Here is a 26,651-nt window from a genome sequence, read left to right as displayed (position 1 = left end):
ATCTCGCTCGTCTCTGGTCATGACATCGAAGAGATTCGGGGAAGCTGCGGCCGAGCGGTATACATCTCAAAACATGTGGATTGCCAAGAACTAATTCACAACCCGACAAGCGAAATGATCTTGAACTGGAGATTATCATGTCTCACTAACTACTGCTTCTGCTTATTCCGATGGCCTCTCGTAGGTTGTATACATAGGTCTTCATCTGAGAGGAATCACATAGGCCTCGTTCTCATCTAACGATACCACCTGAATGAAACGATGAACATATCCCATGCCTCGACACTTTCCTTCATAATTCACGACCTTAGTTCTTTCCAGTACCCGTGAATCTGGTGCCCTTCTTCTCAACAGTCTGCTTCAAAGCGGCAAGCACTCTCTTGCGCTGTGCAGCTCTGTCCTGGTATCTTCTGACCTCGTCGACGCTCACATCCGCCATCTTTCTGCGGGGTGTGCCTTCTAGCATAATACTACTGCGTCCAAACTCAGTGTCAGAGTTGTCCCTTCGCAACGAGCCGCCGAATCTACCGAGCATGCCCGAGATACCGAGAGGAGTAGCGCCGTTCGCGACATTCTTGCCGCGGGTTGCAGGTGGTGTACCAAACAGATTGCCACTAGTCGAGCGCTCCAAAGGACGGACGCTACGGATACTGCTACGAAGGAAGTCATCGCTGCCGTCAGAGATGTTGAGGTTAGCAAGTCCACCAGGCAGGCGGCGGATCTGTGCTTCCAGGACGTCGACGTCGCCTGATTTCTGCTCAATCATAGCAGTCATCTTCATGATGGTGTTGGTGACAGCCTCGACGGTAGGTACGCGCTGAGCAGCAGGTCCTTGAGAAGGTGCGGCAGCCAAATCAGCACGAAGAACACTGAGGGCCTCTTCAGCGTCTTGTAGCAGCTTCTGTACCTTGGCAACACCTTCCCTGAGCTCGTTCTGCTGTATTTGAGCGTCGTTGGTAAGTGGTGAAGCACGGTGGGTCGCGCGTTGTTGGGGATCGGCACGCGCGCCAATCTGCTTTCTCATGTCAACAGTTCTGGTGCGCAGCTTTGTAGCATCCTTTTGTAGCTCGGCAAGTTCTTCGAGCTTTTGAGAGACGCCATCGACCTTTCCGGCATCGAGGTCTTCTCCAATCTCTTTCTGAACGACACCAAGCTCGTTGATCTCAACAAGGCACCATCCTTCGGCCTCCTCAAGATCGCTGCGTTCACGGCCAGCTTGTTTGTATTGAGTCTCGTGACCCTTGATGAACGACTCAAGCGAGCGTGCATTCAAGCCAAGCGTGTCAATCATGCTGTTGATGTCACGATAGACCTTCTCGATCTGACCTGCAATGCCGAGCTTGTTGACACGACCGACATAGTCTTGATGGGCGATGAAAGGCTCGAGATCCATGGATGGCTCGACTTCGGAAGCAAGCAATTCACGCACGCGAACATCTTCCTCGTCGCTAAGCTCACCAGCATCAGGAACCTCAGGTGACTCGGATCGCTTTGCAGAAGACGACTTGGAGTTCTTGAACGAAGGTCCCTTTTTCAGCGAAGGCACAGTGATTTGTTGTCTGGATGCTGGATGGCCTGCTGGGGTGCTTGAGGTTTGTCTGATGGGCGAAGGCGAGCGTGGCGAATCTTGTGATTTCGATGGCGGTGCAAAGAAGGGTCCCTTAGGCAGGCCGGCCGGAGTGGTAGAGGGAACTGGAGACTTTGGTCGTAGCAGCTTGCTAGCGTCGCCAGTTGAGTGAGAAAGCGAGGGAAACTCGAGACGAGAGCCAAAGGAGGTCTTCGAGCCCTTCTCCGTGCCGAATGTGTTCTCTGGCTCCTCAGTATCGCTCTCATCTTCATCTTCATCTTCGTCGTCTTCTTCGTCATATTTTCCATCGTCTTCTTCATCTCCCTCCTCTTCGTCTCCCTCAGACTCTTCACCGTCATCCTGAACCCACGATCCATCTTCCTCCTCATCCTCTTCGTCATCGTCGCTTGCCGGCAGCTGACCGGCTTCATCGCCAAGATCGACAGGGGGACTGCCTGCGATTGGAGGCACATCTTCTTCCACCGACTGCTTTGGTTTAGATGATGTGAAGTCTGGAGGGAGAGGAGCATCTTCTGGCTCTTCAGCCTGCTGAGATGGGATGTCATTCAACTTTGGTACCTCAGTGCCAGGCTCTTTCTTGACGGGTGTAGCTGCTTTTGTCTCCTTGCTTGCTTCGCCAAGCATGTTACTGAAACCGGCTCCGAACAGAGATCCTCCACCCTGCTTAGGAGCTGGCAAGTCGTCTTTTGCGCTTCCGTCTCCTTGGAACGTGGAACCAAGTTTGAAGCCGCCCAAGGTTGGTAGTTTGGAGGCTTTATCCGAATCTCTGCTAAGAGGAGAAGCTGGTTTTCCAGAGGGCTTACCAAACTGAAATCCGGTCTGCTTGGCAGGTAATCCGAATACCGATGCAGGAGATTTGGGACTATCAGTAGATTGTCCGAACAAAGTTGAAGTCTTGGGCTTGTCAGGAGTCGAACTGAATAACGACGAGGTCTTTGAAATGTCGGGTGTTTGTCCTAAGACAGATGACTGTGGCTTTCCGAATGACTGTCCAAAAGTGGCTGTAGGGGCCTTGGGAGCTTCGACGTCATCGGTTGAAGGTTTCTCTGTGGTAGGCTCATCCTGGCTTTTCTCTGCAGACTCATCTTCCATGCTTTCCTCCCTGGTCTCTTCTGCTGGCTTTTCAGGAGTTATAGCAGCAGAACTAGGCTTGCCGAAACCGAAAGAAAGCGGCGAGGGTTTCGAAGGAGCGAATGCTGCAAACGGAGAGGCAGGAGCCTTGTTCTGATCTTTGTTACCCATACCAGCAAAAGGCGATGTAGAAGGCTTGTTTTCGTCCTTGGCCGGTGCGTTGAACTTTGCGAAGCCAGACGCACCGGATTCTGAGGGCTTTCCGAAAGCAGGCTGCGAACCGGGTGATGAGGTTGCCCATACTGGTGATTTATTTCCCAGCCCACTAGAGGATCCAAAGGTTGCGTTCCCGGTGGCGCCACCCAGAGCAGAGCCAAAGACCTGACCCTTGGGCGGGGTTGAGATAGTAGGGGAGCTAGCGGGTTGTCCCCATGGAGAAGTTTTGTTTCCGAGAGCACTGGCAGCACCCATACCTGGCACACCAGGTGCGCCAAATGCAGGTTGCGAAGGTTGGCCGAATGCGGGTGTAGATGGTTTGCCAAAGGCAGGTGCTGATGGCTTTCCAAAAGCTGGTGTAGATGCTTGTCCGAATGCAGGTGTGGACGCTTGTCCAAACGCTGGGGTAGATGCTTGTCCGAAGGCGGGTGTCGATGGCTTTCCGAAGGCAGGTGTAGAAGCTTGTCCGAATGCAGGTTTGGGTGCTTGGCCGAAAGATGATTTGCCAAAGGCTGCAAAGCCTGTAACAGCCGGCGTAGCGGGCGTAGCTGGAGCGGAGGGTACAGGCTGAGCTTGTGTAGAGGCCGCTGACGTGAGACCGGGATAGGAGAGTCCTTGGCGGACGGCGTCCTTGTATACAATCCACCAAGTGCAAAGTAGACCTTCGTTATTCAAGACCATGAGTGCTGGGAGAGGGCCCGAAGACTCAAGATCGTCTCCTGGGATGGGCTGCATGACTTTGTCCCTTGAAGAAAGATCAAGGTCCATTCCAACGGAAGACGTATCCGACATGCCATCTATAATGCTCATGGGGAATGTTGCACGGGCCGAGTCTCTTTCGAAACTGGCGACGGTGTAAGTGTTGGCAAGTCCGTCTGCCACTAACGATTGCGAAGAGCTGGCAATGACACCCGCCTCGTTGCCAGCAGAGGAGCAGAGGATCACCATGTCATCCAAGCTTGGTGGGAACTTCCTCAGTCTTGACACAAGGAAGTGTGAAGGGAACCGCTTGGCGTCGAGGCCAGGCAAGGCTGGATCTCCGGAAAGTTTTTGGGAAGTGAAGGCGCCCGACGACTTTTCTCTGTGCAGCATGTGGTAGGTTGAGTCTGCTGCCTCGTCCGATGAGTCTGGAGTGTGGATGACCAGGAAATCGTCGTTTGCGATCCAGACAATACTCGACATAGGTGTTGCTTGATCAAGTTGGGCTGGTCTGGGAAGTTGAGCCTTGAGATTACCCTGGGGATCAAACTGCTCAGCACCGCCATCTTGCAAACCAGCAATAAGCTGCTTGCCCTTGACACTCCAAGAGACGCATCTGACACCCTCACGGAAGACAGGACCATTGGCAGCGTGGATCAACGAGCGTTGCTTGAGGTCAGCGAGCATCAGCTTGCCATCAGTAAGGACTATGGCAAAGAGATGAGCATTGTCGGGGCTTGGGTTTGGTGCGAGTGCGCGGACTGAGATGCCATTGGTAGCCAGTTGGAATGCGGAATCTTTGTTTCCCTGAAGAAGTGCTTGGACGTCATAGACGGCAAGGCCACCTCCTTCATGAGCAGCGATGACCAGTGAACTCTCATCTGCCGAGAAGGCAACGTGTGAGACTTGTGGGACCGAGAGCGAGAGCTGAGGGGGAATGTCCTTGGGCTTCTTCTCGGATCCAGTGGCATCAATTTCCCAGTATGTCTTCCGCACCGTCTCGGACGAGACCAATATGACCGATTGCGAAGTTCCAGCGGCGATGAGTCCTTTACCAGAGGCAATGGACAAGAGTGAGGCCCAAGCTGGAGGTTGCTTGTCTTCTGGCCATGGCTGCGACAGGCGCACTTTTGTTTCTCCTCCAATGTCCTTGAACCCGAGAGCGTCCTGGAAGATCTCCTGAGCATCGGCCAAGGCATTCACCTGTGCGCCTGTGTTTGCGGCGTTTCCGACGTTGTCGAAACCCCACGACATGATGGGTGGTGTGTAGGAACGAGCTCTAGGCTAGATGGAAATGCGCGCGCGCGATGCGCATAAGGTCGTGACGTTTGTGAAATTCTTTGACTGTTGTGGTGGTCCTGAATCGGAGTCGGATACTGAAGCTATCAGAAGCTGGATACAAGTGCGGTAATGCTTGTTTGAGAGGGCGTGTTGAAATGGCAAACAAAAGTTATTCGACCTTCACTTGAGCTTTGCTGCTCGCGCTTGCCAGTCGCGCAACCAACCCACGCTAGCGACTGACTCACTCGAGCCTTGGCGCTTATGGTATATGATTCGAGTTGTTCGTCAATACTTGCCTCAGCAGCACACACACAACACATTCAATCAGTGGGTCTCAATACTGTTCTCATGGTCTCTTTGATAGATCAATATGGTATTGGTTGGTTTCTCCATCCGTCTGGTATCCCCCAATCCGCCTAACGTGGCCCCCTTTTTGACTTGCTATGGTATGCCTGAGAAACGCCTGTTCGCCTGTCTTCCGTATCTCATTATTTGCATCGCTTCTCAATAATGCTAGAACCGTGCTCCTCGTATTCCTTCTTGGAGATCCACATCTACTTTTGTCAATATTCTGTCGCGTAGCATGAGATGATATGAAGCTTACCTGGTGGAAAGTGCCCAAACTTGCGAGAATGCTACCACCGACCCATGATCCGTACTTTCTGTCGGTCACAATGTTGCTGGCATGCACTCTGACACGAGGGTTGGGATACAGTGCCGAGAGCTCACTGTGGAGACGTTCCGCGAGCTTATCCAGCAGACTGCCACCTCCTGTAAGCACAATGTTATTCAGCAGCACAGGTCTGATCTCGACATCTACAGCGGACAAAGCTGCCTGAACCATCGATGTAATGGTGTGCTTCTGATCCGGTGTGGGGTGACTGTCATCAGTGAGAGCTGCCTTGGCGTCGAACAATCCTTCGGCGACCCGGAAGCGCTCAATGCCAAACACTTGGTTCCAACCGTCTGGCATCTCGAATGGTCGTGGTGGCAGGCTCTTGATCGTGTCGACATTGACGTGGTTACCCATGCCATCCACCACGTCGAGCTTACCAGGACCTTGCCATACTTGCACCATGCTCTCCTTGAAAGATGTGAAGATGCGCTCTTCCTCGTTCTTCCTGAACGAGTCGGTCGGTGGGACATCGAACTTGGCGTATGTAGCGTTGGGAGCTTGACCAGCATCAACAGGCGACTTGGATTTGACCATGAAGTGGGGTGTAAATGAGACCACGGGATCCATCTTGGAGAATTGTAGACGCAGTTGGTCCGAGACAAAGTTGCCGCCCAATGACGACTTTTGAATGCCTGTGGACACGTTAGCCATGGTTCAGCGGTATCCGATACGAGGATTTAAGCCCACCTTTCTTAAGAACAAAGCCATCATGGACAGGAGTAACCGAGGTTGTGCTAGCTCCAATGTCGATGACAAGAGCGTTGGGCTTCCCTGAAGCAAATCTATGAGACGGTCAGCAACATATACTTTGCCTTGCGAATCGAATGCACTCACGCTGCCAGAACACCAGTCTTGCCTAGCCAGAAAGCAGGAGCACCCCAGTCTTCGAGGGCAATCTCCATACACTTTGCGCGATGCTTCGCAGGATTCCAAGCAGGTTCTGACATGAGCAGCGGGTGCTCACTCATGGGTTTCTCTTGCTCCTCGATGCCCTCCATAGCAACATCGCCGTCACCATCCTCAGCTTCGTCTCCTTCTTTCTTGTCGTCATTAAGGCCGTTCTTGGTAGCGGGCGTTGGTCGAGTGCCGGTCAAGCGTGAAGTGATGCTGTATTCCCACAGTCGCGCAGCAGCGTCCCAGTCCTCAACGATGCCATCCGAGTCGTATGGACTACGAATCTCCATATGCGATTGGGGGTTGTGGATGGCATTCTCGCCAAAGAGGTAACGCGATTTCGAGTCGGCATCGGCGCCAGCGATTGAGCCATAAACGGAGGGAACCACGGACTTGGGAGTGTCTTCTCCAGCAAAGCCGGCGCGAGTGGTGAATGAACCGGGGTCGAGGACCAAGGCATTGATCTCATCTGCGGCGCGTCAATGGGGGTCCTATGGTCGCCGTATCGCGGGGAGAGGCATCCTACCTCCGGCATACTCCTGCGGTGCAGGTGCGTTGTACGAGTTCATCTTTGTCAAGTCCGGTTGTGTAGAATGCGATGGACGAGAGTTGCAACAATTGAAGCTCGTCCATTTGGAACGCGCTTCGCCAAGCCTTTGACATGTGCTTGCCGCGTCCCTCGGTCTAAGGGTCTATGCACCACATATCTCCCCTGATTCTTGACATATCATCGTGAGAATCAATTCCAACTTGGAGAAAACAAAACCCTTTCTCGACACATTACGATATCTCTCCCCTCGGTCTAATCTTATGGGTCTTGATCCAAGATGTCGTGGCTTTTCTTTATAAAGAAGCTATACTCTCTTGACACACTAGACACCCGTTTCACCTCATCGACAAAGACTCCGCACAAACTCACAAACGAAGACTCGATAGCAGACTCGAAACTTCCCGCACAGGAAGTCTTGCAATCAGGACAGAGTCAAGCTCTGCCAGGCACTCGACCATCAAAATGGAACACTCCAGAATTCTACTGCTACTATTTCTGCTTTCTTACCATTCCCTTTTTTATGGTAAAAGCTGTGTATGATGTTTCCCAGGGCAAGTTTTCGTTGTGTATAAGCCAAGTCCCTCCACTAACAGGCTTTGAAGAATCCCATCCCAACCACTCTCGTTATTCTCATCTATTATCAGACGGCTGGATCCCTGGCCGCAAAGTCGTATGTATTTAGGATGACTCCAAAGGCTTCCTAGTCTAACTTTTGTCAAGGACAACTCAGACTCACAGTATGCTGGCTTCCGCGACAACATTCCATACATGACACTTCTCTTGATCTTGCATCCATTGCTCCGCAAGGCTTACAACTCTTTCTGGCGTATCGACTCATATACCAAAGCTGCTCCATCGAACAGCAGGCTTTCTGGACTCACGCAAGGCTTGAGTCCTTCTGCAGCCGCAGATGCTAGAATGGAGCACAGAATCTCCTTCGATGTCATGTTTGCTGTCATCTTCATCTTTGCGTTGCATGGATTCTCCGCACTAAAAGTTCTTCTTATCTTGTTCGTCAACTACAAGCTGGCCACTCAGTTTCCTAAGTCGTACGTACCAGCTGCCACGTGGATATTCAATGTTGGAGTCTTGTTCGCAAATGAGTTGTGCCATGGCTACCCTATGGCTCAGGTTGCTGCTCTCATACTGCCTTCTCAAACCAGTGCTGCCGAGAAAAGTAATCAAACACCGGGATGGGCTGGCTGGATTGATAGCTATGGCGGTATCCTACCACGCTGGGAGATTCTTTTCAACATCACCGTGCTTCGCCTGATCAGCTTCAACCTTGATTACTACTGGAGTTTGGGTGCTCCTTCTTCCATCGAGGTATGTTATATATTCATCTCTCCGTTTGACCCGCATGGATACACAAGCTGACAGCCTGAAGAAGAAGCAACTCGATCCTTCGAACTTATCAGAGCGTGACAGAGTCTCCGTGCCTGCAAAGTCAGCGGACTTTAGCTTCCGCAACTATCTTGCCTACGCTCTCTACTCGCCTCTATACCTTGCAGGGCCCATACTGACTTTCAACGATTACATCTCGCAGTCGCGGTACCCACTTGCGTCCATTAACACCAAACGTACCTTGATGTATGGTATCCGCTTCCTCGTCTGTGTACTCACCATGGAGTTATGCCTCCACTTCTTGTACGCTGTGGCCATCAGCAAAGCCCAGCCAGCTTGGGAGGTCTACTCGCCAATGCAATTGAGCATGCTCGGGTACTTCAATCTCCACATTATCTGGCTGAAGTTGTTGATTCCCTGGCGCTTCTTCCGCTTGTGGTCACTCGTTGATGGCATCGATCCGCCAGAGAACATGGTTCGCTGCATGAGTGACAATTACTCGGCATTGGCGTTCTGGCGCGGCTGGCACAGGAGTTTCAACCGCTGGATCGTCAGATATATCTACATTCCCATCGGTGGCAGTGGACAGGGCAAAGTACGCGCCATCGGCAACTTCCTCGCTGTCTTTACCTTTGTCGCGCTCTGGCATGATATCAACCTCAAACTACTCATCTGGGGCTGGCTCATCACGTTGTTCGTTCTTCCTGAAGTCATCTGCACACTTTTGTTCCCAGCCAAGAAGTGGAAGGATAGTCCAGATGTCTATCGCTGGATTTGTGGTGTCAGCGCTACTGGAAATGTTCTTATGATGATGGCTGCTAATCTTGTCGGATTTGCTCTCGGAGTGGATGGCTTGAAGGCTATGGTCGGCAATATCGTGGGCAGTCTTGGTGGATGGGCTTTCCTTGTTGGTGCATGTGGTACGCTGTTTGTCGGTGTCCAAGTCATGTTTGAGATTCGTGAGAGCGAGAAGAGGAAGGGCATCAATATGAAGTGTTGATCTGGATTTACTACTGGAGTACGTATGGTCAAATCGTATGAGAAACCATATCGAAACACTCATCTCTGGATTGATGTTGTTCGAGTTGTCAGAATTGAAGCGGAACATACGGCAGGTTTAAGCTTTCCGCAAAGGATGACCTCGTCCAATGCAGATATTTGTCCGCAATGGATGACCGTCCTCGTATCGCGATGGTTTTGTCCTAGGAGCAGTATGAAGTCGAAATCGAATCCTTCAAAAGTATCTGGCGAGCATCTGCGATTTAGCGGTGTCCCATTTCGGAAAGGTTCTAGTATGACTCCCAACTCATGTTCCGCGGCGCTTCATCGCTTATAAGGTAAATACATGCCTACTCTTCGACCTTGCAATACCAAATATCTCCAAGTCCTGCTCCTTCCATTTAGGAAACTGCCTATCTTTCACATCGCTCCTTTCTGTCATGCAAGCTTCAGCGATATTACTCCACACACTCAAATCTCATACCGATGAAGTCGCCAGGCTATCTTTCAGTCCAGATGGCAAATCCCTGGCCGCATGCGACGACTCAACCCTCACACTCTGGGATGTCAGCACGGGATCTCTTCTGCACAAGTTCGAGGATGTAGATGACATGTAGATGACATGATCTTAAGTGTTGAGCATCTGGGATGTGGAAACTGGAGACTTGATGCATACACTTTCCCCTCCGGAAGACAATTCCTTGTCAATCACAGCGGCTATGGAGAGAAACGAGTACATGGAACCAGGAGAAACCTCTCAAGTCATATTCGCCCATGATGGCGAAATATTGATTTCTGGATGTCCGGACACAAGCATGGTTTGTATCTGGAGCACCGAGACTTGGGAGCTGCAACATACAATCCGAGGACATTGGGTATACCTCTCACCGAATGGAAAGTTTCTTGCTGTCTCGAGTGATACATTCAGGGTCACGCGGATATACGAGACGACCACTTGGCAGCTACACAGCACTCTGAAGTTCTCAGACCGAGACCGAGAAGTCTTTCCGAGTACATTCTCACCTGATAGCAAGCTTCTCGCTACCTACTCAGGTCATGAGATAGCACTTTGGGACATTGATAGCAGTAAAGTCATCAAGACGTTCACCGATACTACAAGGAAGGTCTCTGCGCCTGTATTCTCGCTGGATGGAAGAGTTGTGATGGTAGGTGCCAGAAAATGCGGTTTCAGAATCTGGGATGTCGAGGGTGGAGATTGTTTGTTGGCTCTCCAACCCGAAGACGGAGCCAGAGATTCTTGGAATAGCAATGGATGTAGAGGCGGACCTCCAGCATTCGAGGTCTTGTTTATTGAAGGTGGAGCGAAGATTGCTGTTGCTTTTCCTGATGGAAGTGTGAAGATCTGGGATGTTAGGTGGCAGTCGACTTGAATATCCGTAAACTATATCGTTCTGGCCTCCCCTCTCTTCATACATATACACCGTACAAATTTGAAACATTATCTATGCATACCACGACTCATCACGAACCTCTATCTCAGCCAACTCCGCATTATGAAAATCGATGTCCCACTCATATCTACTAGTCTTCCCTTCGACTGTCTTGTCGTCTAACTTCCATTCCGATATACACGCTCCACTCCCACCCACACACCAAATCTGTTGTCCTTCATCAATATTGATCCCAAGATTCACAGCTTGCAAATTGCCATCTGCAACACCCATGAATGAAATCGATGTATACCACACATGTGGCCCATCACACTCATACGTAAAAAACACCTTTAGAGCTCTGATCTCAGGGACTTGGGTACGATGCCAAATTTCCATCAAACGCACATGCTTGGTGTCCATGGTGGCGACATCGAAGGTGGGCCGTGTGGATGTGCTTAGATCTAGGCTTTTGAGCTGTGCGAGTGTCCGTTGTTTGTCTGGAAACTCGGTGGAGGCTACCGTGGCAGAAGAGGATTGAACTCGTTTTTCTAGAGTGTATTTCCAGGTTTGTCCGCCGCCCCAGTCATAGGCCGCAAAGAGTGCGTCGGAGAGTTGTGGAATCTACAGGAGAGATGTCGGCAGTATTGATGCGAGTGTGTGAAGCGATGCATTCGACTCGTTATTCATGTTTGGGTACAGCGCTTTCGGCTCATACTACTCTGCTTTGTAGGTTACAAGATATATCTATCTCTACTCATCAAACAGGTCTGATACCACAAGCTTTTATGCCTTCATACCAATCCCAGGCGCACTCATGGTCCCCTTGAACTTTCGCGTCTGACTCGTAGCAGGACGATCCAACATCTCCCTTGCCCTCATCTCAAAAGCCTCAATCATCTTCTCAGCAACCTTTGGCGCAGCAGCCGCACTCAATGTCGTGTAAAGCGGGTTCGCAAACTGATAATCAATCACCAGATTGATTTCCGTCTGCATTCTTGGCGGGATGTCCGATGTGACTTCTTGTGGTCTTTCGTTGCCCATAGGACCAGGTTTGTAGGGGAAAGGACTCAGTGTCCAGCGAGAGCGGAGGTGGGTGAGGATGGTAGCGTTACGAGCGGGGTCTTGAGAGGCATCAGGACGATCGTTGTGGTGTTTTATGAGTACGGCAGGGACGGAGGTGTTGGTCTCTCCGCTGACTGATTCGACGATGAAGTCGGAGGGTGCGCAGTAGACGCGACTGTAGAAGGATTCACGCATCACATCCTTGTATCCCACAACCAGTTCTGCTTCTTCAGGCCATGTCTTGCCTTCGACATCCGGCGAGGACTGCTTGGTGACATTGGAGGAGATGCAGAAGGGAAGGAACTTGTGGTAGCTCTGGATGTCGGCAACGATTGCGTAGAGAGTTTTTGCGTCGTAGGGTAGGATTCGGGATGCTGTTAATGTTTGGAGGCTCTGAGATGCAAAAGGGTTCGGGAAGAAGGAACGAGTTTGGGTAGACGAGGTAGCGCGGGATGTGATTGCTGCTCGTGAGCATGTCGTGGCCGAGGCTTGTGACGCCAGAGCAGAAGTAGCACGAATTGACTTCATTCTGAGTGTCGTGTGGGTCAATGGGTGAAATATCGTCAGAGAAAGTGTCGAAGAAGGCTCGTGGAGGACGTGATATCTTGTATGCCTTAGGGAAGAGCCGTAAGGTTCACAAACGACTTGGTCAAGAGATCAAATGTTTGGCTGTATGACGCGCTGACACTCTGCGGAGAATCGGCGAGAGATCGATCTGTACCTGGCTGCGGGCCGAGCCGCTCAAGGCGGTGACTTTCTGCCAGACCCCTCGCGCTCCATCGACTCTGAACTTTTTCCAATCCTGAGCACCATGTTCAGATGCTGAGATACTCGAATTGTGTAACAAGTCTTTCTCGCCAAATCACCATCTCCTCCACGAGACACACAAGTAGATTTCTGGGTTCCCTGGTTGTCAAAGAGTATCGAAAAGCAATGGCCGACATGCAGAACACACAGCCGGAAGGCGCAGACCGAAAGAAGACTCCCAAGCAGCAACTCTCCAAGGGAATGGAGCACATGCGCGAGTGGGTCACAGTCCCCGACGCTCCTGCGACTCCTCTCACCGACTCGGCCGCCGATGTCGAGGAAGAACCAGCATACGGCGTACCGGCCTCGATTCAGCCCGTCCGAAAGCCTCAGACCGATTCTGCCAACAACGACCAAAAGCGTGCCGACCCCTTTCAATTTGGCACACGCTATCTGGAAGAAGGCGACAACATCTTCCAACACAACGCATGGGACCACGTCGAGACTGACGACACATACAAAGAGTTCATCAAGACGCAAGAAGAGTTCCAACGATCCGCTCCAGTCACCGACTTTGACAAGAAGCGCTTCAACCAACATCCCGAGAAGTGGTGGGACAAGTTCTACAGCAACAATCGCGCAAACTTCTTCAAGGATAGAAAATGGCTGGCCCAGGAGTTTCCCGTATTGGGAGAGATTACCAAGGAAGATTATGGCGCTGCAACAATGTTGGAAGTCGGTGCTGGCGCAGGAAACACGGCATACCCTGTCTTGAATCTGAACAAGAACCCGTTGCTGAAGATCCACGCTTGCGATTACTCCAAGAAGGCTATTGAGATTATCCGTACACAGGAGGCATACCAGAACCAGACCACTCTGCAGGCAGATGTCTGGGACGCTGCAGGAACTGGTGAAAACGCCGTGCCTCCTGGTCTGGAAACTGGCAGTGTCGACGTGGTTGTCATGATCTTCATCTTCTCTGCTCTGTCACCTAGACAATGGGCACAGGCTGTTAAGAATGTCTGGAATGTCCTCAAGCCTGGTGGTCTGGTTCTTTTCCGCGACTACGGTCGTGGTGATTTGGCTCAGGTCCGGTTCAAGAAAGGTCGTTACCTCGAGGAGAACTTCTACATCCGTGGCGACGGCACTCGTGTTTACTTCTTCGAAAGAGATGAACTCGCAGATATCTGGTCTGGCAAACTTCCCGAGAACAGTTTTCAGATTGACGCTTCGGAACAGAAAGCCGATGACGATGAGCTGGCTGAGAAGTTACAGAAGACCGATATCTCAGAGGAGAACAAACTGCCTGCATTCGAGATCCTGAACTTGGGTGTTGACAACAGAATGCTTGTCAACAGGCAGAGAAAGCTGAAGATGTATCGTTGCTGGATGCAAGGCCGTTTCCAGAAGCCTGCCACTACCGAAAGCTGATCGCAGAATCTGGGCATATCACAACTTCTGTTGAAAACAAGAGTGGGAATACTAATTCCGAGAGCGGTCCTCGATATTACGCTGCGCCCCATCGCTCTGCCAGACGATAACAACCAGTCATCCTTGGGTCAACGTATGGCCGACGAATGGCGGCTACCCGAATGGAGACGCATGATTCCGCTTCGAACAATTGATAGAGTCGCAGAGGACGCATCGTGTGAGCTCCCGCAGAAGCCGAATAAGTCGTCGAACGAGCTGATGCGGCAAGAATGTCTTACACAGCCGAAGCTCGTAGAGCGAGCTGGTAACTTGAAGACCCCGGTCGCAAAAATTATTGGTGGCCAGATGTGTGTCAAATATAGCGTGCTCAATATGATGCTTTCTTTCTTCTCTTCGCTTTCTTGACAATGTTGTGCTTTGTCTCGACGAGTTTTTCTTCATCCTCTTCAGCTTCTCTCTTGATGCCTTTGATCAGAGTTTTTTCCTCCTCGACGGTGGTCTCTTCTACAGGCACGCCATCTTCAGTTTTGATTTCTTTGACCTCTTCCTTGACCTCTGTCTTGGCAACGAGTCTTTCAGAGAAAGCCTTGAGGTCAGCTGTGAAGAGAACTGAATGCGCCCAGCCTGCTTCTTGACCCCAGAGGCTACGGAACTTGTTTCCAACAGCATCGTAAGTAGCTTTGGTCAGACTCGAGTGCTTGCCTTTGCCGAACTTGTAGTCGCGAACGGCGATTTGCCAGACTGGAAGATTATTAGTCGTAACCAGAGTAGAAGCAGAACGACAAGATCTTACCATGTGTATCCACGGGGACAGCCTCCCCCCAGCCTAGACCCATGAGACAGACACAATCGGCGACCTTTGGTCCTACACCTTGAAGTGCAAGCAGTTCTTCATGTGCTTTTCTGTAACCTTCTCTTCCCTCGTTTGCCCATTCGCCTGCTGGTGCCGGCTGCACGCCTAGCACAGGGTTCTCAGGGTTCCGCAGAGCGTCCAGCCAGCCATCTTCTTTCTCTGCAACCATGCACGCTGTCTTGTACAAGTACTTTGCTCTGTATCCGAAGCCCAACTCTCTCAAGTGTTGCTCGACGCCTGGTTTGGCCAATGATAATGGAGTGGGAAAGTCGTAGTAGTCTTTGTCGTCAAACCGACCGATCAGTGGGCCATAGTTTGTACATAGCTTCTCGACCATCTGAGATATGCGGGCGATGTTGTTGTTTGAACTGCAGATGAAGCCTACGAGGGCTTCCCATGCATCTTGCTTGAGGATGCGGATGCCGGCGAACTTGGGAGCCTTGCGACTGAAGTTTGCATCTGCAGAAGACCATTCGGTGTATAGTTGAGTGAGGTTGGGACCAAGATTCAGATAATGTCTGAGAAGTGGTAGAGCATCGTGGTCAGAGGTTGGTTTTGCGGTTGGCGATTGTTTTGCAGGAGCGATGGAACGGTAGTAAAGATATTCGGGATCTTGGTGTAATGCTAGGATGCGGCCGTGAAGGGCGATTGACCAGACACCTTGATCAGATTTGCGCCATCGGAAGCACTGGCCGCAACGGAGCGTAGTGTTGATGCAGAGTTCGCCGAGTCCAATTGGGAGCTTCTGCCATTCCTGCAGGTTCAACATGGTTCTGGCATGGACAATGAACGAGTCTCGGAGAATGGTCACGACCTTGACGCGAGAGATGGCCGGGTTGATGCTCAATCATGCTTCCTCTTTGGGGATAGCGGCTTGGCCTCCCTCGGTTTAGACGCTCTGGCTCTTTGGCTCTTGCAGCGGCGCGCAAGCTCAAGGGATCCATCGAGCACACTATCTCATCGCTCGCAATTACAACAACTCGTCCAGAACCCTTCATTGGATTGTCATCGCCCAACTTGTGCTATACTTTCCGCCACAATGAACGGTGATTCATATTCCAGCCGCGGTAATGCGCTTGCTGTGTCCTTTCTAACCACTTTCTAACTTTTCATGCTCAGATCGTCCCAGTGGCAGACACGCGTCTTCGCGCGACCACTATGTATGTTTGGTCATACCTCCAGTATCGCAATCCACTAACAAAGGCCCAGTCATCCAGAGACGACCGTCGCGACCGTGACCGTGGTGGTGACAGAGAACGCGAGAGAGAAAGACCACGCAGACGCTCGCGCTCACCCGGACACCGCCCGCGCAGAGAAGAGTTCCAGGGAGATACATACTCGTCGAGCCGCGACTACAGAGAGCGTGAAAGAGAAGACAGATACGCTGGAAGGGATAGACGTGGAGGTGGTCGCGACTGGGACAGAGGAGACCGTGGCGCCGAGCGACGAGGAGACCGCCGTGACGACCCCCGCGGAGGTCCCAGAGAGCGCGGCGACCGTGGAGGCGACCTGTTCGACGACCGTAGAGGTGGTGGTAGAGGAGGTCGCGACCGCGATGCTGGACGTGCCCCTCAACAATCCATCGACCAAAAGCGCAGTCCCAGCCCTCCGAGAAAGCCCAAGGAGCCCACCCCCGATTTGACCGACATCATCCCCATCCTCGAGCGCAAGCGCCGCCTCACTCAATGGGACATCAAGCCTCCTGGTTACGAGAATGTCACAGCTGAGCAGGCCAAGCTCTCGGGCATGTTCCCTCTTCCCGGTGCTCCTCGCCAGCAACCCATGGACCCCACGAGACTCCAAGCTTTCATGAACCAGCCCGCTAATGCTGGCGCAAACACTGCTCTCAAGCCCTCCAACGCTCGTCAGTCAAAACGTCTCTTTGTTCACGGTATCCCCTCCACCTCGACAGAAGATAACATTATCGATTTCTTCAACCTTCAACTCAATGGCCTCAACATTGTCAAGGGTATGGATCCCTGTTTGTCTGCCCAGATCTCGCCCGAGCAAGACTTTGCTCTGTGTGAGTTCAAGACTCCCGAGGACGCCACAACCGCTTTGGCCCTGGATGGCATTTCCATGAACGACGACTCTGCCAATGGTTCGGCCAACGGAAGACCGGCTGGTCTGCAGATTCGCCGTCCCAAGGACTACATTGTTCCTGCTGTGACCGACGAGAGCGAGCAGATGGAAGGCGTAGTCTCTGAGAATGTCCCTGATACCCAGAACAAGCTGAGAATGACCAACATCCCCACATTCATCGAAGACGCACAAGTCAGGGAGCTTCTCACGACTTTTGGTGAGCTCAAGTCTTTCGTCCTTGCCAAAGACACATCTTCTGGCGCAAGCCGCGGATTTGCCTTCTTCGAGTACATGGATCCCACAAAGACCGATGAGGCTGTCACAGGCTTGAACGGCATCGAGTTGGGTGACGGTGCGCTAAGAGCTGCAAGAGCCGCTGTCGGTGTGCAGCAGGTTGGTGGTGACATGAGCGTGAATGCCATGAGCATGCTTGCTGGTACCACAAGCGCAGACGTTGAGCAAGGTCGTGTGCTCTGTCTGTTGAACATGGTCACAGCAGAGGAGCTTCTGGATAACGATGAATACGAAGGTATGTTGAGCAAGCCGTCAACACTTACACGGATCATGCTAACAGGTGCTTAGAAATCGTCGAGGACGTCAAGGAAGAGTGCAGCAAGTACGGATCAGTACTGGAGATGAAGGTTCCTCGTCCTTCTGGCGGCAGCAGACAGTCCAACGGTGTTGGCAAAATCTATGTCAAGTACGACAACAATGAGTCTGCCTCAAAGGCTCTACGTGCTCTGGCTGGTAGAAAGTTCGCCGACCGCACAGTGGTCGTCACCTTCTTTGGCGAGGTTCGTGATCACGCATCAAACCACTCGAGTGTGACATTTGCTAATTCGTGTTTTAGGAGTACTTTGATGTTAACGCATGGTAAATTAACGACAATCTGATACATGGAAGATATTGGCAATCTTGCAACGTGCTCTTTCTCGAGAGACGTTTTGGGCATGGAAAAGCAAGGATTTCGTTGTACAATAGGAAGAAGTCAAGCAATCCAGTCTTAGCTGTTGCTTGCAAAAGACTTTTTCGCATTACTGCTCTCATATCAAACTTCGATCTGTTGTTCCCTCGTGTGTCAGTCTGTGGTGTTCTGGATGTGACTAACGAAACGGTGGTTTCAGCAAAAGTCCGGGGGCGGAGCACAGTCAGTGAACAGCCTCATCTATATTGGGCATCAGACCCTCTCGACAACTTCCCCTCCAACTTTTGATCTTCTGTGATCTTTCCTTCTGTTATACACTACCTGACAGCACAACACAAACATGCCCTTTGGAATGGGAAAGAAAGAAAAGGAGGCCGAGGAGAAGGCTTCCCGCTCGTCATTGTTCTCTCGCTCCAAAGGAAAGGACAAGGCAGCAGCTCCCGCAGCAAACCCCTACGCCGCTCAATCTACTCCCGATCCTTATGGCGCCAAACCTGCAGCTTCACCTGCCCCTCCTGCCTACGATAACCGCACTGCACCATCTGGAATGAGTGACAAATCTCCCGTACCGCCCGGTGGTTATGGTGGCAGCACACCCCGCTACGGTGGTTCTGGAAACTACGCACAACAGAGTGGTTACGGCAGTAACCCCTACGGCAGTAGCGAACAACCACAAGCGTCTCGCTACGGTGCCGGTGGATACGGTGGTCTTGGACGACGAGCCAGTCAAGACACTGTCAGCACCGATGTAGGAAGAGCAGCCCTCTTCGGCGATGCCCCTCAAAGACAACTACAGCAACAACTCCAAGCCAACGATGCCGCACAAGAACCCTCCTCAGACAACAGCTACGCAAACAGTAACAACAACATGCCCGGCGGCTACGGCGGCAGCTCCTCCGAACTCTACGGCCAACCCGACCGCTACCTTACCGCCGAAGAACAAGAAGAAGAAGACGTCAAAGCATCCAAAGACGAGATCAAATTCCTCAAACAACAAGACGTATCCTCCACCCGCAACGCCCGCCGTATCGCCGAACAAGCAGAAGCCACTGGTCGCGAAACCCTCGCAAGACTGGGTGTCCAAGGCGAGCGCATCCATAACACCGAACGCAATTTGGATATGGCATCACACCAAAATCGTCTCGCCGAAGAAAAAGCCCGCGAGCTGAAGACACTCAACAGAAGCATGTTTGCCATGCACGTCTCCAACCCTTTCACTGCGAAGAAGCGCGAGGAAGCTGCCAACGCAATCGCGCTCGAGAAACACAGAGTAGAGAGAGAACGTGCAGACGACACACGCTCAAATGCCTGGTCAACAACTGCACGTCATGCAGGTCAAGAGAGAACCATGCGCAATGCCACTGGCAAAACACACGATAAACAAACCCTGGCCAACAGAGCTAAATACCAATTCGAGGCCGATAGCGAGGATGAAGCCATGGAAGGCGAGATTGAGGAAAACTTGGATGCTTTGCATAGGAGTGCAAAGACGCTGCATACCATCGGTAACGCTATGGGCGATGAACTCGATGAGCAGAATAAGCATATCAACCGCATCATCGGCAAGGTAGGCTTTATCTTTTCCTTCTCTACTTTTCTGTTCCGCTGTTTTACTAACTTCTCTTCTCTTTGCAGACTGAGAATGTCGACGATGAGATTGCCATGAACAGAATCAAGCTCGGCAGAATTAGGTAGAGCAAGTCTTGAGTCTGTCACGCATCTTAGTTGTGCAGCTGGGGTATTTTGCAATGGAGTTTTCGGGTCTGGACAGGATTCAGCAAAGGTCATAGATGGGTAATTAGTTGTGCAAAATGAACGAATCGGCATCAAATGCTCGAGAATCCAAAATTATCAAAATATGTTTTGTCAGCTGTGACATTGTGGTGGACGTGAAGCACCTGCCCTGTGTATCCACTGCTGGTTCAGAGAGGCACGAGGGCGGAAGATTTATCAGAGGCAGGTGTCCAACGAGCGAGGAAAGAACGATTAGTTGCTCAGCAGAGTACGAACAGCAAGCGAGGGCTTTAGTTTTTTTCTTTGAATCGTTGGTATATACTAGAAGGAGTCGGCCATGGTGATTGTTGTCGATTATCAACAGTAGAGTGTGCTTATAGCCTTGCGTTGAGCAGAGCAACTGGGGCTCTCATAATGAACAGTTGACCTTTCTATCAAGTCAAGCTTTTTCTTGACCAGAGATTAGACCTCTCTCGGGCTTCAAGTTGTCTGTCTGGGATAATTCCTCGAATTGTGGCAATCTTTTCTTCCCCCATCAGACATTGACTACAATCTGAATATTCATCCCTGGAGCATACATTCTTGCGGCTTTGATGGAGTGTGCTTCCACTCTGCTTCTGTCTGATGTGTCCTGTACTGATTATTTGCCTTTTCGGTTTCGCCCAATATATCTTGATGTGTCTGAACTTGCTGAGGCCAGTGCGAAAACTTGTACTACGCAACGAATGAAGCCAAGTGGGCCCAGCAAGAGTTGGAAATAGCTGCAGGTAGCTGATAGTGACCTTCGGGAATGTCGATCCGATTCTGCATCCAGAACCATCGGCAAGTCAAAGGTGACGAAAATGCTCAACTGTTTGACTTGGCCGTGGTGAATGATTGGAGACCCTGGACCGTCTCGTGAATAGAGGAGGAACGTCTTGGTGGGTGTTGATTTGAGTGATATTACGGAAGCATTTGGCGTAAGAGGTGGAGAAAGGTGTGGATGAACGACTTGACAAGACGAAGAGTAGCGGGCCTGCTATGTTCCCTCGTTGTATGCTATTTGTTTGCTCGATACATTCGAGTGTTACTGCCTATCGAGGAAGGAGCTACTGCCTCAGCTGTTGTTCTTACCTAAAAATTTGACGTATCTCAGTCTATCTTTTTCGGGTTTTCGGTGAAGGCCACAGTAGTATTAATGGTCGCTCCTTCCTCGACGTGTCGCAGCTGGTCGTCCTTGCTAGAGCAAATGACCACGTCGATGGCGAACCTTGTCGTGGATCGCTTTTCCCATGTGAGTCGTCGACTACATATGTGGCAATCGCTCACACGTAGCAGACCTATGAGCCTTCAGCAATTCGGCCATTCCATATATCGGCCATGACAGCAGCACCAATCTGGAATGACCAAAGCGCAGGCCGACTTGGTCTCGCAGTAAACATGCCCAATTCTAATATGATCGAGAAGAGCGAATTTGAATCAACTTCGGCATTGAGTGCATTTCTTACCTGTCCCAGAGATGTTGACAGTGAGAGATGCACACTGAGAATTAATCCTCTGCTTGGAGTGGCGAAGTACAATGAGCTTTAGTGAGCTAAGCGAGGCAGGAACTCGTGCTTGCCTCTCGAAACTAATTGCAATGAGGAAGGTGCCTTGACAAGACAGGCAGTTACCTCACTTGGCTCAATATCAACTCGGTCCAGCTCAGCAATCAAGCAACTCTGCACGAACCGCATCAACCAAGGATCACTGCAGACTGCTGGGGGAGTGCAAGTGAGTAAGGTCTTGGCATCCAGACCTCGGACGAAATGGGGAAGTGAAAAAAAGATGAGATGCACAGACCGTGGAAAATCGAAAATCGCCTACCCGCAAGCCTTTTCTTAAGCTCACAACACCTCTCACCTCTTCCTCCTTCCATCCCTCCCCATCTTTTTCCCTTTTATACCCCTCTATATCCTTCAATATGAGCGACGAGGTTTACGACGGTGCCATCGGTATCGATCTTGGTGAGTTTTTGCGCCCAATCCCATTGCCGAAGCGCGAGCCCACAAGATCAAAATTGCTAACAGACCTCTAGGTACCACCTACTCTTGCGTTGCCAACTACGACGGTAACAATGTCGAGATCAGTATGTCTACACTCTGGAGCTGTTTCTGCAGCTTTCGCCTGCATTGAGCGCGCAATTTCTGACTCGCATGTCCTACAGTCGCCAACGAGCAGGGTTCTTTCACCACCCCTTCTTTCGTCTCCTTCACCGCTGAGGAGCGTCTGATCGGTGAGGCCGCCAAGAACCAGGCCGCCATGAACCCCGAGAACACTGTCTTCGATGTCAAGCGTTTGATCGGTCGTAGATTCGATGACCCCACCGTCAAGAAGGATATCGAGTCGTGGCCCTTCAAGATCGTCGACCACGCTGGTGCCCCCATGGTCCAGGTTGAGTACCTCGGCGAGACCAAGACTTTCTCCCCCCAGGAGATCTCCTCCATGGTCCTCCTGAAGATGAAGGAGGTCGCTGAGACCAAGCTCGGCAAGAAGGTCGCTAAGGCCGTCGTTACCGTCCCTGCCTACTTCAACGACAACCAGCGTCAAGCCACCAAGGACGCCGGTGCCATCTCTGGCCTCAACGTTCTCCGTATCATCAACGAGCCCACCGCTGCCGCCATTGCCTACGGTCTCGGTTCCGGAAAGTCCGAGAAGGAGCGCAACGTCCTCATCTACGATCTCGGTGGTGGTACTTTCGATGTTTCCCTCCTCCACATCCAGGGTGGTGTCTTCACTGTCAAGGCCACCGCCGGTGACACCCACTTGGGTGGCCAGGACTTCGACACCAACCTCCTCGACCACTTCAAGAAAGAATTCACACGCAAGACCAAGAAGGTCTGAGAACACTTGTTATTGAATTACGAACATATGCTGACTTTGAGAAGGACCTTTCTGGCGATGCCCGTGCCCTCCGTCGTCTGAGAACTGCTTGCGAGCGTGCCAAGCGTACTCTTTCCAACGGTACCCAGGCCACCGTCGAGATCGACTCCCTGTTCGACGGCGAGGACTTCAACGCCAACATCACCCGTGCTCGTTTCGAGGACATCAACGCCAAGGCCTTCAACGGCACCATCCAGCCTGTTGAGCAGGTCCTCAAGGATGCCAACATTGAGAAGTCCAAGGTTGACGAGATCGTCCTTGTTGGTGGTTCCACCCGTATCCCCCGCATCCAGAAGCTTCTTTCCGACTTCTTCAACGGCAAGAAGCTCGAGAAGAGCATCAACCCCGATGAGGCCGTCGCCTACGGTGCCGCCGTCCAGGCCGGTATCCTCTCCGGAAAGGCCACCTCCGCCGACACCGCTGACCTCCTCCTTCTCGATGTCTGCCCTCTCTCCCTCGGTGTTGCCATGGAGGGTAACATCTTCGCTCCCGTCGTTCCCCGCGGTACCACCGTTCCCAGTAAGTTTAAGTGCCAATCATGTCATGCTGGAGTCCCCGTACTGATTGCGTTCTTTCTACAGCCATCAAGAAGCGTACATTCACCACAGTGGCCGATGGCCAGACAACTGTAAGACTCCCATGCTCAGCTCCCTGTCACCGACCTTCATCACAATGCACAAAATCATGCTGGCGTCGCGAGACTCCATTGAGAGCCCGTCATCGCACGGCTCTCAATGGACACGCGAGGAGCTTCCAACCCATCGCAATTCAACATATTGTTTGACTCAATCCATCATCCAAGGAGAGGCCGTAATTGTATGACTCTCTTTGGGAAGGTTGATGTTCTGAACAATGCTGTGCATTTTGATGGGTGGAAAGCTTGGCACGGCTTCCATTGAAGCTTCGCCGTTCAGGGTCCACCAAATCTTCACCACGCTTCACCATATCGCAACACGACTTGTTGTATATCATTTGAACATTCTTCTGACTCTTTTAATAGGTACAATTCCCCGTCTACCAGGGTGAGAGATCCGAGTGCGCCCACAACACCTCATTGGGTATGTAACATTCACAGCTCAAAACTTCTTACAATGACTGACAATTTCTTCTAGGCGAATTCACTCTTGCTCCCATCCCCCACATGCGTGCTGGTGAGGCCGTTCTCGAGTGTGTCTTCGAGGTTGATGTCAACGGTATCCTGAAGGTCACCGCCACCGAGAAGACCTCCGGCCGTAGCGCCAACATCACCATCTCCAACTCTGTTGGTAAGCTCAGCTCCGCTGAGATCGACAAGATGGTTGAGGATGCCGCCAAGTTCAAGTCCTCCGACGAGGCCTTCACCAAGAAGTTCGAGTCCCGCCAGCAGCTCGAGTCCTACATCTCCCGTGTTGAGGAGATCGTCTCGGACCCCACCATGTCGCTCAAGCTCAAGCGCAACCAGAAGGAGAAGATCGAGTCTGCTCTCAGCGACGCCATGGCCCAGCTCGAGATCGAGGACTCCTCTGCCGACGATCTCAAGAAGAAGGAGTTGGCCCTCAAGCGTGTCGTTACCAAGGCCATGTCGACCAGGTAAACGTCTTGCATCGTATGACGGTTTAATGGGCGTTCTTCTTTCTTCATGTGTTTTAGATTGGTACAGCTGGGTTCAAAAAGCTATGCTCGATTTTTCTTTCTGAGATGCAGGTGACGCTAGCATGGCAGCGGGCATCTCAAACAGGCAGTTTAGGGTGTTGCTGGCTTGCTTTTTGCGAGATCAAAAGCTACACGAAAAGCAGTCAAAAACTTCAATGAACAATCATGTCAAAAGAATATCTATCCATGTGCACGGTGTGAAGTCAAGTGAAACTGCCTGGTCACTTTTGTTATGACATTGTAAGATCCTACGTCTCGTAGTCAGACAATCATCGTATATGTATCGCGTCCTGCATCGTCTTAGATCGAGGACACATAATATGACATTGATAAGTCGGGTCAGTTTCTTGTTATTCCATCACTACTGTTGCTGCTCCATGATCTCTCTGGTATTGGTAGAGGTCCCGAAGCTATTAAAATGCACAGTGTTGTTCCAGGTTGAGCTGCTTCCAGAGAGAGTCCGACGGATTCAAGCTCTCTCTGGATATGGCTTATACTTCAAAAACACTCTGCATTTCTATAGCTTCAATCCCAAAAATGTTCGAACTGGAGATCACAGTCGCTAGTTGTTGCATAATAAACACTCCTTGGCAGAAGATGGTGGTTTGTGGTTGCGTCCCCACAGCGTACAGCAGCGTGTCCGGTTCAGGAGAGGATTGCGAACAGTGCGGGCTTTCGGTTGCGTTGCGATCCGAACGGTTCCTTGTTGTTGCTTGACTAAGGCTATTTTTTTGTTAGTTTCGCCAGTTTGGAAATGAGTTCCAGTAAGTTCTTATCCTTTCACAGCATGAGCGGGTTGGTACAGCAAGAATACAAGAGGCTGACGGGACAAGATTCGTCAACACTCGAGGGCCCTCTCTCAGAAGACGCCTTGGCCAACCTGAAGCTCTACAAGTACTCGTCTGTTGACAAGTCGTTTACCTCGCGCTATGTCCTGAAACACTATGTACGTTGATGGCGACCTTTCACTCCTCGGATCCTCGCGGCAAAACTAGGACGATCACACACTCCTAGCAAGAGCATGGGAGAGGGCATACCGGGACCCTGCATACAAACAGGCATTGAAGATGGCATAAGACAACAAGGGCTGACTTGAGCGGTGTGCTTGAACAGTGGAACGCATGCGTCGAATTCCTACCGCTATGGCTGGCGCCCAACATGGTGACGCTGCTGGGCTTCTTCTGCATCCTCAGCAATGTCATCCTCATGCTCATCTATGATCCTGGTTTGACCGGTCTCGCTCCGTCATGGGTCTACTACAGCTATGCCCTCGGCATCTGGGCCTACAGCACCATGGACAACATTGATGGAAAGCAAGCACGCCGCACCGGAACATCGTCGCCTCTGGGTGAGCTCTTCGAGTAAGTGCTACCCCTCGATTTCGAATTGGATGGAGCAACTCTGACAAAGCTGCCATACACAGCCACGGTATCGACAGTCTCAACTGCACTCTCGCATCGCTCCTCGAGACATCGGCTATGGGCCTTGGTTCAACACGCCTTGGTGCTCTCACCGCACTCATTCCCACGCTGCCCATGTTCTTCTCGACTTGGGAAACATACCACACCCACACCCTGTTCCTTGGCTACTTCAATGGTCCTACCGAAGGTCTCATTATCGCCGCGCTCATCATGATCCTCTCTGGCTACTACGGCCCTACACTATGGACCTCTCCGCTGTCCACTCTCTTTGGCAACGAGCAGTTGCTCGGCAAGACCAACTTCCTGGACCTCTGGGCTCCCATCTTGTTGCTCGGACTCTGCCTCGCTCACATTCCTGATTGCGTCAACAACGTATACAAGGCCCGAAAGGGCAGGAACCAGCCTCTGACACCTGCGCTGCTGGAATGGGCTCCCATCTTCCTCTTCACTGGTTCGTTGTGCGCATGGCTTGGATCACCTTACTCGCATTTGCTGAAGGACAACCATCTCTCCCTGCTCTGTTTCACTCTCTCGCCAGCTTTCGGTCGCATGACGACCAAGATCATCCTTGCCCATCTCACCCGCCAGGACTTCCCCATGTGGACAGTGATGCTGGCTCCCCTCATCATCGGCAGCATTCTCGTCAACCTGCCCTACATCGGTCTCCCTGGTCTATCAGCAAGCGCCGAACTCTGGTTCCTGAGAGGATACTTTGCATTCGCAACTGTCGTATATGCGCGCTGGGCTGTCTATGTCTGCAACAGTATCTGCAACTACCTGGGCATCAACTGCTTGACCATCCCTGAGGACAAATGGATGGCATTGAAGGCTGGTGCACCTCCAAACCAGAGACCCGAGGCTAATCGCCTTGCTTCTGGCTCGATTAGATTGCAGAAGGCTGGTGCCAACGGTAAGTTTGCTTAGAAGCAGATTACCACCTCTTGGCGAAGCCTCGAAGGCATAGCTGAGACACCGTCTGAAGATGGATGAAAAGTACGAAGAATTGAAGATTGGATGATGATACGCTCGTTTCTTAAAGACTGCTTTCCAGAGGAGAGCACAGGCATCTCTCTTCGTTCAAACATAGTTGTAATGGGTTTGATTCTGCTGCGACACGAGACGAAGATAGACAAAAGGCCTGTAGGCCATAT

At 51.5% G+C, this 26,651-nt stretch overlaps 11 protein-coding genes across 11 annotated transcripts; 7 read left to right on the top strand and 4 right to left on the bottom strand.

Annotated features, from left to right (window-relative positions):
- Nucleotides 1-307: 307 nt before the first annotated feature.
- On the bottom strand, nucleotides 308-4,828 carry M436DRAFT_56488 (uncharacterized protein; the record flags this gene model as incomplete). The annotated part of the gene is made up of 1 exon (XM_013568026.1): nucleotides 308-4,828. The coding sequence occupies one exon, from the start codon at nucleotides 4,826-4,828 to the stop codon at nucleotides 308-310; it is 4,521 nt and encodes a 1,506-aa protein (XP_013423480.1).
- A 515-nt stretch (nucleotides 4,829-5,343) lies between these two features.
- Nucleotides 5,344-6,994, bottom strand: M436DRAFT_56335 (Actin/actin-like protein; the record flags this gene model as incomplete). The annotated part of the gene is made up of 5 exons (XM_013567992.1): nucleotides 5,344-5,409; nucleotides 5,460-6,163; nucleotides 6,219-6,313; nucleotides 6,366-6,894; nucleotides 6,952-6,994. The coding sequence occupies 5 exons, from the start codon at nucleotides 6,992-6,994 to the stop codon at nucleotides 5,344-5,346; spliced, it is 1,437 nt and encodes a 478-aa protein (XP_013423446.1).
- A 258-nt stretch (nucleotides 6,995-7,252) lies between these two features.
- Nucleotides 7,253-9,319, top strand: M436DRAFT_76234 (glycerol:H+ symporter-like protein; the record flags this gene model as incomplete). Its single annotated transcript, XM_013568096.1, has 4 exons — nucleotides 7,253-7,526; nucleotides 7,578-7,645; nucleotides 7,696-8,301; nucleotides 8,363-9,319. The coding sequence occupies 4 exons, from the start codon at nucleotides 7,253-7,255 to the stop codon at nucleotides 9,317-9,319; spliced, it is 1,905 nt and encodes a 634-aa protein (XP_013423550.1).
- A 631-nt stretch (nucleotides 9,320-9,950) lies between these two features.
- Nucleotides 9,951-10,709, top strand: M436DRAFT_56316 (WD40 repeat-like protein; the record flags this gene model as incomplete). Its single annotated transcript, XM_013567985.1, has 1 exon — nucleotides 9,951-10,709. A coding segment is annotated over one exon (759 nt), but the record flags the coding sequence as incomplete, so codon positions are not given.
- An 849-nt stretch (nucleotides 10,710-11,558) lies between these two features.
- On the bottom strand, nucleotides 11,559-12,161 carry M436DRAFT_11962 (uncharacterized protein; the record flags this gene model as incomplete). The annotated part of the gene is made up of 1 exon (XM_013567935.1): nucleotides 11,559-12,161. A coding segment is annotated over one exon (603 nt), but the record flags the coding sequence as incomplete, so codon positions are not given.
- Nucleotides 12,162-12,791: 630 nt separating this feature from the next.
- On the top strand, nucleotides 12,792-13,952 carry M436DRAFT_56565 (methyltransferase; the record flags this gene model as incomplete). The annotated part of the gene is made up of 1 exon (XM_013568037.1): nucleotides 12,792-13,952. The coding sequence occupies one exon, from the start codon at nucleotides 12,792-12,794 to the stop codon at nucleotides 13,950-13,952; it is 1,161 nt and encodes a 386-aa protein (XP_013423491.1).
- Nucleotides 13,953-14,319: 367 nt separating this feature from the next.
- On the bottom strand, nucleotides 14,320-15,574 carry M436DRAFT_56289 (N-glycosylase/DNA lyase; the record flags this gene model as incomplete). The annotated part of the gene is made up of 2 exons (XM_013567977.1): nucleotides 14,320-14,693; nucleotides 14,746-15,574. 2 exons carry the CDS (start codon nucleotides 15,572-15,574, stop codon nucleotides 14,320-14,322), a joined length of 1,203 nt encoding a protein of 400 aa, XP_013423431.1.
- A 389-nt stretch (nucleotides 15,575-15,963) lies between these two features.
- M436DRAFT_56575 (uncharacterized protein) lies at nucleotides 15,964-17,764 on the top strand (the record flags this gene model as incomplete). The annotated part of the gene is made up of 3 exons (XM_013568040.1): nucleotides 15,964-17,416; nucleotides 17,470-17,681; nucleotides 17,738-17,764. The coding sequence occupies 3 exons, from the start codon at nucleotides 15,964-15,966 to the stop codon at nucleotides 17,762-17,764; spliced, it is 1,692 nt and encodes a 563-aa protein (XP_013423494.1).
- Nucleotides 17,765-18,152: 388 nt separating this feature from the next.
- Nucleotides 18,153-19,507, top strand: M436DRAFT_56255 (uncharacterized protein; the record flags this gene model as incomplete). Its single annotated transcript, XM_013567973.1, has 2 exons — nucleotides 18,153-19,379; nucleotides 19,448-19,507. 2 exons carry the CDS (start codon nucleotides 18,153-18,155, stop codon nucleotides 19,505-19,507), a joined length of 1,287 nt encoding a protein of 428 aa, XP_013423427.1.
- Nucleotides 19,508-21,488: 1,981 nt separating this feature from the next.
- On the top strand, nucleotides 21,489-24,020 carry M436DRAFT_76228 (heat shock protein 70; the record flags this gene model as incomplete). The annotated part of the gene is made up of 7 exons (XM_013568095.1): nucleotides 21,489-21,531; nucleotides 21,603-21,653; nucleotides 21,732-22,402; nucleotides 22,453-22,966; nucleotides 23,029-23,075; nucleotides 23,448-23,505; nucleotides 23,560-24,020. 7 exons carry the CDS (start codon nucleotides 21,489-21,491, stop codon nucleotides 24,018-24,020), a joined length of 1,845 nt encoding a protein of 614 aa, XP_013423549.1.
- An 846-nt stretch (nucleotides 24,021-24,866) lies between these two features.
- On the top strand, nucleotides 24,867-26,424 carry M436DRAFT_56248 (Choline/ethanolaminephosphotransferase; the record flags this gene model as incomplete). The annotated part of the gene is made up of 3 exons (XM_013567971.1): nucleotides 24,867-25,025; nucleotides 25,193-25,440; nucleotides 25,503-26,424. The coding sequence occupies 3 exons, from the start codon at nucleotides 24,867-24,869 to the stop codon at nucleotides 26,422-26,424; spliced, it is 1,329 nt and encodes a 442-aa protein (XP_013423425.1).
- Between the last annotated feature and the right edge of the window lie 227 nt (nucleotides 26,425-26,651).

This window comes from Aureobasidium namibiae, assembly GCF_000721765.1.
Source record: "Aureobasidium namibiae CBS 147.97 unplaced genomic scaffold scaffold_21, whole genome shotgun sequence".
NCBI lineage: Eukaryota > Fungi > Ascomycota > Dothideomycetes > Dothideales > Saccotheciaceae > Aureobasidium > Aureobasidium namibiae.
The sequence above is the reverse complement of the archived record's forward strand: the minus strand, read 5'-3'. Positions and strand labels throughout refer to the sequence as shown.